Here is an 11209-nt window from a genome sequence, read left to right as displayed (position 1 = left end):
GTCAGGCAGTCAAATGGCATTGCATCTTCATTAGTGACCTTGGGACCACATGCAATGATAGACCAGCTGACAATGAAATAATGTTTAAAAGCGCATCATTTTACATTCATTGAGTGGTTATTTTGTTATTTAATCCTCACCACATCCTTGTGAGCTCACTATGATGTTTATTTTCACTTAACTAGGGGGAAAACAGAGGCATAAACAGTTTCAGTAACTTATTAGTCGTGGCTGGGAGTTAAGCTTAGGCAATGTGGCTCTGAAATCTTTGTTCCACCCCACCCTTGCTGCTTCTTGATTAAGTCTAGATATCTATTTAACATATACTAATGGCAGTCTTCATGGTCCAGGCCCTGTGCCAAATGCTGGGAATACGGCCCAGTCCACTGGATCTCAGCAGGGCCCATTGCTCAGTGTCCTGCTATATTAGATAACATGTAATACGTTTATCCCATTATTTGGTGTCAAGGGAACTTATGTTAGAAGATATTTGTCTACCTATTTCTATAATAAGAACTATGTAATTTAAGTGTTTCTCTTATTGCTTTAGCCACTAGGAAGCTCAGATCTAAATCAGAGCAAATTTATTAGAGTTTGGATTTAGCATTTCAGTTTTCTGATTTTTTCCCCTTTTGACCTAGATTTTCTATTTTGGTTGCATAAATTCTATCACACAAATGTCCTTTATTATAGGACACCTGAAATACTTTTTAGGAGGCTGCATGGCGTTGACAAAGTAGCATCTTTAATGCATTTTCTTAGATTCCTACTGGGAAAGGCAGACCTAGATATCCCTCTCACCCTCATTTCCATAGAACCCCACTTATAAAATCCCTTGAAATGTGGCTACCACTGTTCTGAGTTTCTGGGGATAGCTAGGAACTTCCAAATGATCACATCCATAGAAAAAAATTTAAAAGTTTCCTCACATCATAGTCCCAACTTTGGTGCCAGACGCCTGTTCATGGAGTAGGTGGCCGGTCACATTCGTACCTGAGCAGTTGATAACATCTGTTGCCCCCTGATGGATTTTTTCTGCAGGCTAGAATTGATCTGTCCTCTTTGTGATTTGTGAGATGGCAGGGAAACACCAAACACCATCATGACTTGGGCCACGTGGGAAAAAAAGGAAAGAAAAAGAAAAAAAAAATCTATTGCCAAGGAAGAGCTGAAACTGTTGGGGTCATTTTATTTGATTTATTGGAAATAAAGTGGATCTTATTAACATTTTAATAAAGAGAATCTTTTAGCACTGGGCTGGAAGTGGCTGCCAGTCCCTGGTGCAATTCCATTCTCTGTGTAAGTGGAATCAGCTGGCGTTGCCCAGCGTGATTTGTGAGACTGGGCCCCAACAGTCCAAAAAAGCAAATGGGTTGCCTCCTTTGAGGGGCTCGCTTTGCGCGAGGTGCTCGCCCCGTATCTGCCATGCAAAACGAGGGAGCTTTATGAAGGAATCCGTCTTGTAAAGCCATTGGTCCTGGTCATCAGCCTCTACCCAATGCTTTCGTGATGCTGCCGCTGATCTATTTGGGAAGTTGGCTGGCTGGCGAGGCAGAGCCTCTCCTCAAAGCCTGGCTCCCACGGAAAATATGCTCAGTGCAGCCGCGTGCATGAATGAAAACGCCGCCGGGCGCTTCTAGTCGGGCAAAATGCAGCCGAGAACTCCGCTCGTCCTGTGCGTTCTCCTGTCCCAGGTAGGGAAGAGGGGCAGCCGGGAGCGCCCCGCGCCCTAGTTCTGCATTCCGATCGCCTGGCGCGGGCATAGTGAGGGGGCTTTCGGGGCGCTAGGGGACTCCTGGAGCGGTGGCAAAGACAGCCCTGGGCTCGGAAGGGAGGTCATTCCCAGCCTCAGAGATCCTAGGGCGTCTGGTTACCCACTCCGGCTGGCTTGCGTGTGTGTGTGTGTGTGTGTGTGTGTGTGTGTGTGTGTGTGTGTTGGGGGAAGAAGGAGAAAGCTCCCGAGTCCTTTATTTTGCAAGCAGGGGCGACATTCTTGCCTACATCAAGTGGGGTAACTTTGATTCGCCTTCTCCCGGAGGCTCTTGTGTTGGAGAAAGACTCAGTTGGAGACGACTCCAAGGAGTCGTGATTTTACCCAGCCCAGCGTGGAGCAGGGGAAGCACCGCTCGTGTCCGGATTGCGGGCTGCTCAGAGGCTGGAGAGGACGGCCTGGCATTGCCGACTTCCTGGGGCGCCCGGGTCCCCTCACTCGGCCCGGCGGCGCGCTGGAAGGTGCCTCGGCTAGCCGTGCTCTGCAGCCCGGCTGCTGCTGTCGCTCAAAGGCGCAGGAGCCAGTTGCGCCGGCATCGGGGTCCTTTCCCTCCCTAACCTCAGGCCGGGAAGGACCGCGGTGCGTCCCCTTTAGGACTCAGGCCCCATCCGCCCTACGCCCCTTTTGTCCAGCTAGCTGGAGCTTCGTCCCTCAGCCCCAACTGCCGCCCGTGCTGCTTTCCTGGGAGGCGCGGAGAACAGAGAAAAGTTCAAGCCTTGCCCACCGGGCCGCAGCTGCCTGTTAACCCTCGGAACGCTGCGGCGGGAGGGAAGGGCCCTGCGACTCTGGGAAAGGGGGGCGATGGAGACGTGGTCCTCCAGCAACCACGTATGTATCTAGGAGATCTCTGGAAGTTTGCGTGTAAAAGGCAGTACTCCGAGGAGGCCGGGCAGAGGTACTGGAGGCTGAGGGGCACGCCCAGCACTGCTCCGGGGCCTGTGGTTTCTGAAAGCACCACGACCTCCCAGGCTACCGATGGGACTTGGACTGCGCAGGGAGCCTACAAGTGGGTGGGTAAGATCAAGGCAGGGCCAGGCGGAGAGGAAGGAAGGAGATAGGGAGTGCCTTGGGTGCTAAGAATGGGTGTTGAGCTCCTGGCCGGACTCCTGGGTGCCAGGGGAAGACACGTGTGAGGATGTGGGTGAGAGGGGGAGTGAGCAGCCAGAGTCCCCTGCGGGGGCCGGTTAGCACGTGAAGATGCAGAGCGGCCTTCTCCGGGGAGGCCACTGCCGGGCTAGTGCTGGGGTTAGGCTTCGGAAATGGGCCAGTGTCCCAGGAATGCAGTGACCATGGAAAGCACACAAAGTGAGGGTGCCTGGCTGCGGAGCCCCCTCTCCCCACTCGCGTGTCCTTCCTCCCTGGGTCCACAGCCACTATTCAGTTATACTCCTCTTCTACTAGGGCTTTGCTGGCTGATTCTCCTGGGGGTCCTGGTAGCATTCAGTCCTGCCACCAAAGCTGTGCCCGACTATGAATCAGTTTTCCCATCTTTCTGGACTAATTTACTCCTCAGGCTCTATGTGTGTATATGCATCCCAATTTAGCAGGGTGGTTCAGAGCATGCCTCTGATTCGGGCAGATCTGCTCTGCCATATGTTAGTGGTACCACCCTGGGCAAGTTGGTTAATCTCTCTGAGCTTCCAGATTCTACACTGTAAAACAATCTTATCACCTTCCCAGGATTTCTAGGCAGATTGGATTGCATTCAACAGGAGGTCCTAGGTAATGCATTTACCACGAGGCCTGGGAGCTGTCAGTGTCTGAGGGGCACTCACCACTGCCTTTCCTAGCACTTTGCGGTACTTTTCTCTGTGGGCATGTTTTGACCTCAGTTTGGATTCCAGGGCTTGCCCAAAGTTATGCCTCCCCCTGAGTAAGACAGACCACATGACAGCACCCGGTAATCCTTATGCACTAGGGGCTTCTCACACGATGCCTTTGCAAAGCACCTGGTGTGTCTCCTCACCCAAGGCCCTGCTAGCACAGAGGGTTATGAAGGCTCTCAGTTCATGTGGTTTCTTTAGCATCGAGGAGCAGGGGTTGTACTCTGAATTAAATTGCCTGCCCTGAGAGGGATATCCCTCTTTTAGATTGTTATGCATAGTCAGAGCAAATGTCCACATTAGGACAGTAATTTATATCCTGGTAGCAATAACACCTTGCGGAGAAATCATTTTGGCACAGCCCAGTTAACCAGTAAGAAGCTCAAGTGCAGAGCTCTGTGGGCCATAGTGTAAAAAGTGGAGAAAGTCTTGGGCTCTTTGAGTCAACAAGCAAAAACAAAACTTTCCTGAGGCAGACAGAAAACAGAAGAAAGGGAAAAACAATGTAATAAAGCAAATTAGTCACTCAGCTCTAGTGGTGCTCAGGCAAGCATGTGTGTGTTTTTCCACCCCAGTTGTAATATGCTGGGTCCAGCTTTGGAAGACATCAGTCTCTGTAAGTTTATTGGCTAGGTTGCTGTTTGAGGTATTTTTGGAATGGGGGAGAGGAAATCTAAGCAACAATGGCTGGAAACTGGCAAAGTTGAGAAAGTCACCTGTCTTCTCCCCTGGGGTGTTTTGGGAAAGACTGTCTCAGAAGTGGCCTCTGGAATTTCGCTATAATGATTAATAAATGTGAAAAAAAAGAGGCATGAGCTGGAAATTCCACTGTAAATTTGATTCCCCCCCAACCCCCACCTATTTGGGTATCACAGCTAGCCAAAAGTTCTAACAATGAATGAGTAATCCCCCAATAATTAGGATTTTAGGGAGTGGTTCAGGTTTGGAGAGCAGTTGCATGGGAGTGACTAAAAATGTTCCACAGAATTCTGAGGTGTTGCTTTTAACAAGGGGTGTACTTTCTTGGAGTCAGAATCTTGATTTTCAAGATTTAAGTGAAAATCAGTGTCTTCTAGTGCCACTTCAACTGCATATGTTATATTTTAAGGGCAGTGTTTATTTGCAGAACTTTTTTGATGAGGATTAAAGATTGAGAATTGCAGAGAGTACCCTGCCCCAAGAAGCGTTCAACATGTGACAGCCTATAAGATCTCAAAAGCAGAGATGGAAGTGGTAAAAGGAGTCAAAGTGGTAGAGTTAATTTGTCTGAACAATTTTTTTAGCAAGTCCCCAAAGACATTTACTAAACTCTAAGGCTGAATATGTGATCTGGAAAATTTATGTAATGCCGTGGTCTATATTAAAAGCCTCAACAGTCATCTTAGCTGATCTCGCCTGCTCCGCCTCCTTCCCTTCTCTTCTTTTCTATCTTTAGCCCTTGGGTTTTCCATTAAATAAAATCTATTTTCTTGTAGAAGTATTCTCTATGTGTTATGGTGAAACTGCCTAACAAAAAATGTACCCAATAACAGTATTATCTAAAAGTTCCAGCATTTAGATGTACACATGAAGTCTCATCTCAGTCTGAAGTTCATTGTTTAGGTCAAAGTACAGCTAGGTTCTTGAGGATCCTTCTTTCTTTTCCCCCTTCCAAAAAGACAGTTGCTTGGGGAGTAGAGTTCATTTCTGTTTAGTGGGAGGTAAGGAAAAGGACACACTATGTATTCAATTCACATATGAATGACATTTCATCTAAATAGCCAATAATATTTCCTATTTCCCTTTCCCTCTGTGTGGGTATGTGTCTATCTCTGTGTGTTTTGATTTTGTTGTAGTATCTGTTGAAAAATTTCTCCAGAAGAGGGCTCCATCCACAGCATTACAAAATTCTGAATCTACAGCTCATATTTTAAAGAACTTCAGTACAATGGCTCCATTAAAACCAAACTAGTCTCCTTATTCCCAATTATTTGCAACAAGCTCCTCCAATGAGAAGTCCTGTCATTTTGCACTATCTTTCCTTCTTTTCTTTCTTCTTTTTTCCCTCATATAGTTGCTTTTGTTCTACCTTACTCTTCGGCTATGTATCCCCGTTGACTATTAGAGCAAGGAACGTTTCAAAGACCTCCGTAGACAATATAACATGAAATGTGAGGAACTTTTGATATTTCCTGCCATTTGACTTCAGCTGGATCTAGTTTACTGTTCAGGCAGCCAAAGGCAGGCACAGTTCTGCCTGTGTGAGGAGATAATCTTGCCTGTTTGGTAACTACCCAGGCGAGTGAGTCATGGGCCAGATCTGCTCACCCTCCAACACAGTTGAAAAGAAGAGGGAACTATTAGTCTGTCATCCAATTACAATAATCAGTTGGACAGAATCAAATCAAGTGACCACTGGTTTTGGCACTGTTTCCACTTAGCTGTCTGCAAGGTGCCCACATGCTTGGGAGAATCTGACCCTCCTGACGGATGCTGCCAGTGCAATTCCCCACAGCCTGTCTCCTCTGCAGCTACTTGGGGGACCTCAGGCCTGGCCCCCCTACCTGAGCAGAGTATACAAATGATGACTAGCTGGACTGTGGGATCCCTGGCACCATCACCATGCACTGATTAGAGGCTTTATTTTAGGGTTAGGGTGGAAAGTGATTTCTTACTCTATAAGAGAAGAGGCTAAGGGCAGGCTAAAGAAGAAAGAAATGACATTTCAAACTTGAAATGCAGACTGAGCCAGGTTTCATGGAGATGAGTGGTCACTCTTTGGTTTTGCAGATTGAACCTCAAGGTATCTGTTTGATGGTGCTGAAGCCCATCCATCCCAATTCTGCAAATCTGACCTCTGGGCAGAGGTTACAAAGTGACAGCTCATGGGTGTATCTTCTTTGGCCCAAATGTTTTGTAAAGTGAGAAATTTTGTACATTGAAAACAAATCTAGGCTTTTTGTATCTCTTAAAATGTCAGGTTAGGCAACCCTAGAGCTTCATTTCCACATGACCACACTTTACTGGAGCTGAGTCACTACTGTCCCCTTAGGGAGGACATGCTTCTGTAGTTTGTCACAGTCCCCTACTATTCACTACCAGCCCATTGTCTTCCCTAATTTTACCCACTTGCCCCTATAGCCATTTGTATTGGGAACTTTTGCTTTCCTAAATTTCCAGGCTTGATCAAATTTATGCAATCAATTTTTCAGTACTCAGCTATTTTAAAAGCTTCTTTTTGATTGCTCTGATTGAAATCCATTGATGTGCCCTTTAGGAGAACATGCACCTTCTGTCTGAGAATGTTATTACCATTAGCCATTGGTTGATTCAGGGTACCCAGAGCAACATAACACCCAGACCATTGCTCCATGTAGAATAGTTACACTCAGAGAAGTGACACGCTGCAGCTTTGAGTCAGTCTGAGTGCTGGAATACCAGCCTGTTGACACACCCAACACATTGTTATGCATTGTCATTCCATCTGTCTTGCTCACCCATAGTATGAGTATAATCAGAACATCACAAAAAATGTATCATACTTAGCCTTGCATGGTACTCTGGAAGCACTGAGCTAACAGTCAGAGCATTTGTAACTTCAGGGTAATGTTAGCACCGTGATTTTGTTGCCTAGAGTACTTTTATACATAGGACATTGTTACCCCAGCACCAACTGGAGTTTGTGTGATGTTTTTGGGACTGTTTTTAACAGTTAACACCCACTGCAGCCCACACATAGTGTTAATGCTATAATTAATGTTCTCTGGCTCTGTAAATACTAGACAAATTTGTCCACTCATCCCATTCTGGCAGGTAAGCCTCAGATAACTCTTGTTTTCCATGGCTACAGGCCCTAAAGATCAGGGTAAATATAACTACTTACATATACAAAAACAAAAAGTAATTGTTTTTCCTCTGGCAGTTGCCAACAGAAGTCAAATTCTTGAAAATTAGCATTAGCAATAGGCAGGTTTTGACATATCATGTCTCCTTTCAAAGGCCCCACTGAGTGTCACCCAATCTGCACAAAGCCCCTGTGTCTGCCAGCTGAGCGCAGGCTGGGCTAGGGTGGAGGGCAGCAGCTGCTCAGCTGAGAGCAGCCCTGCCACATGCCTGGGCAGGGCCAGGAAATGAGCTCAGCCTCTGGAGGAACCTGGGGACCCTGCAAGGAATGGGGCAGCCTCCATCCCTGCCTGATGAGGCCTGCGGGCCAAGTCTCTTTCCTCTGGGAGGTGCAGGGGACTGCTTTTCCATGTGCTGCAGGAGATGGTACCTGCAAATGCCTGAGGCTTGGGCTCCTGCGATAATCTCCCTGTTAATTGGTGTAGGGTCTGTGGAAAGCTGTTGGGTTCTGCCAGCAGATTCCATAGCTGACTCAGGCCACACAGACTCTGCCTTCAACTGCCATAAGCTGCTGGGCCTCCGGGATCTTCTAACTCAAGGGTTGCAAACTATGGCCTGTGGGCCAATTCCTGCCTACAGCCTGTTTTCACAAATAGTTTTATTGGAACATAATGATGCCCATTCATTTATATAATTGTCTATGGCTGTGCTTGTGCTATAACAACAGTGTAGACACCATATGGCCTACAATGCCTAAAATATTTAATATTTGGCCCTTTACAGAAAAAGTTTGATGGTTTCTGCTCTGACTCAGAATTACAGAAAGAGGCTGCAGGGAGTCTTCTCAAAGGGCAGGGAGGAGTTCAGGGTCTGGCCATTAGGGATTATCATTCCCAAGCTGCAAGCACTCAAAAAACTTGATGTCAGAGATATTCATTCACAAGGGACCAAATGGATTCAATAAGTATCTATGATATCCATAGAAGACCTACTATGTTTTCAGGGTACAGTTGCTTGTAAGGCTGACTCAGTCTCTGCTCTATTGGGGCTCAGACCCAAGCGATCCCCTGGTAGGGAAGATAAAAATCAATTGATGCATAATTCAAAACGAAGACAACTGCTATGAAGGAAGGAAACCCTATGTGTGCTATGTGTGAGGTAATTCCATTCTATATATTTTGCTTGTTTGTGCCTTGTCTTCTCCCTCACTAAAATGTAAGCTCCATTATAGCACATGTTGCTGTCTGAGTGGTTCATTTCTCTTACCACCAGCACCTAGATCAGTATTGGCCATATAGTTGGCTCTCAGTAAACATGAGTGAATGAATGAATGAATGAATGAAAGAAAGGCGTAAGATCCAGACGAAGGATCTGGGAGGCTTCTCTGGCAGCCTGATGCACAAGTTACAGTCTGGAAAAGTAGTGAGGCTTACACAGACAAAGGGACAATAGAGGGTGTGGGTGGGGAAGAGCAGAAGGCACAGGCTGGTGGAAGTCTCTGGGCAGGAGGAAACATGGTGCAGCCCAAGGAGAGTGATGTTGAGGAGCAGCTCGGAGGTGCCACAGCCACTGGGGCCTTGTGAGCCCTGCACAGATTTCACTGTTTGTCCTAGAGCAATGGGCAGCCATTGAAAGTACTGAGGTGGGGACAGAGTGTGACCAGGTCAGATTTCCATTTTGAATAGGTCCCCGTGGCAGCAGTGTGGCAAATAGGTTGGAACTGAGTACAGGGGGAAGAGAGGACAGTTGTAGGCCTGAGGTCATGGAAATCTAGACCAGGGAGTGACAGTGCAGAAGAGTGAAGTAGGCGCACCCTACGCAAGGCACCTGGGAGATATTTAGGGAGGAACTTGGCAGGGCATAGTAGCTGGGTTTGGAGATGGCAGGGTGAGGGTCAGGGAGGGGTTAAGAATGCAAGCTTGAGTTCTGATTCTTTCAGTTGGCAGGAAGCTAGAAGAACTTGCCCAAACAAGGAACCCAGGTGCTTGACATCGTAAACAGGGACTGAGGGCTGTTTCCATGGGGGCTGTTAGCCAAGTTGCAGAAATACTCCTCGGGAGGAGCATCCAGGGCCCAGTTACGTTAATGCCCACAGATTCAATCCATGCTTGCATCTGGGATGGGCACTGTGGGGGCCTGGAAATGCCCTTGACTAGAGAGAGACTAATGTGTAACTCTATAATTAACCAATCTCTGAGGCTTTTCATGCAAAAGATATTTGAGTGAAACATTGCCAAGGCCTTTAATCGTTTCTTGAACATTCAATCAGCAGCACTAGAAATATTTCTTATATGAGGCAAATAATGATGTACTGCTTTCAGCAATCACTTTGCAAATGCTAACAAACCTTTGCTTCAGCATATTGGATATAGCCTTGGTGACTCTTGTGTTTCTAGGTGTCATAGCAGAATCTTCCACTGGGTGCTGATCAGTGGTGTGCTAGTAAATGTTTAACAACTGGCTCTCTTGAAAAAAACAGTAACAAAAACCAGCAACACAGCATCATCCTCAGAAGGTGAGGAATGAACACTTGTCCATTCGCTAAGTATTTATTGAAGCATTTAGGGAATTCATAGGTAACAAGATGGAAATGAAACCTGCTCTCATGGGGCTTACAGTCTACTGAGGGCATCCAATAAGAAACAAGAAAATGAAATGCTGAAATAATACAAATTTGTAACTGTTACAATAGGAAGGGGCTAAAATAGTACTGAGGGAAGGGTTGCTGGGCCCTCCTTCTTTCCTTCCATCCTTCCTCTCTCCCACTCTTCCTTCCATCTTTTCTTTTTCCTTCCCATAATTTTTAATATATGTCAAGTGCCAAGAATGCTGACAATTTGGGGATCCAGAGGTGGATACAACATAGCCCTGGTCCTCCAGGGAAAATTATGGAGATGAATCAGGGTTGACAGTTTGCCTGGACCCAGAGGAGCGAGCATCTTACACTTCTGAGCCTTCTAGAAGTGAGCTTAAATCCTGGCCCACAATTTGCATTCTGAATCACAGCAGATAAGTTACCTTATTTCTGTCATCTTCTGTTTCCTCCTGTGTCTAGACTAAAAGAGAATAGCTATGCTTATCCAGCAGGGTTTTGGTGAGAATTAAATAATTGTATGCTTATGACTTCATCTCACAACCGGCAGCTGCTGGGTGCTGAAAGAATGTTGGTTGTGTTAACTTTAGTGCACTGTGCTCCAAGGGAGTTTATGGCTTGAAGGTACCATGAGGTCTTGGCCTTGGGCACCTGATTTAGAGGTGGGAAAAATGCTTGTGTGTTTAAAAAATTCACAGAGGTTTAAAAAAAGTAAAGTCTGTTCCCTAGAGAAAGATTTGCCAATTCCCATATTGGTAGTGCCACAAAGGTTGTTCCCCTGGCGATTTCATGCCTCATAAAATCATTTGATCTTATAAGATCTTATCTTCTAGATGTGTCTTCCCAGCATCTATTTCTCAGGGTAATATGTATGTGGGTGTGCATGCTAACGTCATAAGCACTATGATTATTATTATTCAAAATATATAAAAATAACTGTGGTAAATTTACTGTACTGTATGACTTACTGCTATATACCAGTTACATACATTATCTCAAATTCTTACAGCAATCCTCAGGGACAACTATTCTTATCTCCATTTTACAGACTATGAAAAGAAGTTCAGAGTGGTTAGTCATTTGCCTAAGGCTACACAGAACTGGGACCAGGATTTGAACTCTTGCATTTCTGATTTCTGTGCATGTGCATTTCCCTGAACATTTCATAAGTGTATAAAAACTTCCTCCCTTACTCCTGCA

At 46.1% G+C, this 11209-nt stretch overlaps 1 protein-coding gene across 3 annotated transcripts in view; it reads left to right on the top strand.

The window, feature by feature from the left end:
• Positions 1 to 1532: 1532 nt before the first annotated feature.
• Positions 1533 to 11209, top strand: part of CDH13 (cadherin 13) — a 983248-nt gene continuing 973571 nt past the window's right edge. For 2 of the 3 annotated variants that reach the window (XM_054579129.1, XM_054579128.1), the window contains exon 1: positions 1533 to 1694. In XM_054579129.1, the coding sequence (XP_054435104.1) occupies positions 1650 to 1694 (45 nt within the window). In that variant the 5' untranslated portion in view covers positions 1533 to 1649. The other variant, XM_054579130.1, reaches the window with a different exon arrangement.

Source organism: Pteronotus mesoamericanus, unplaced genomic scaffold (genome assembly GCF_021234165.1).
Source record: "Pteronotus mesoamericanus isolate MK-2021 breed Mesoamerican mustached bat unplaced genomic scaffold, CSHL_Meso_final contig_52, whole genome shotgun sequence".
NCBI lineage: Eukaryota > Metazoa > Chordata > Mammalia > Chiroptera > Mormoopidae > Pteronotus > Pteronotus mesoamericanus.
The sequence above is the reverse complement of the archived record's forward strand: the minus strand, read 5'-3'. Positions and strand labels throughout refer to the sequence as shown.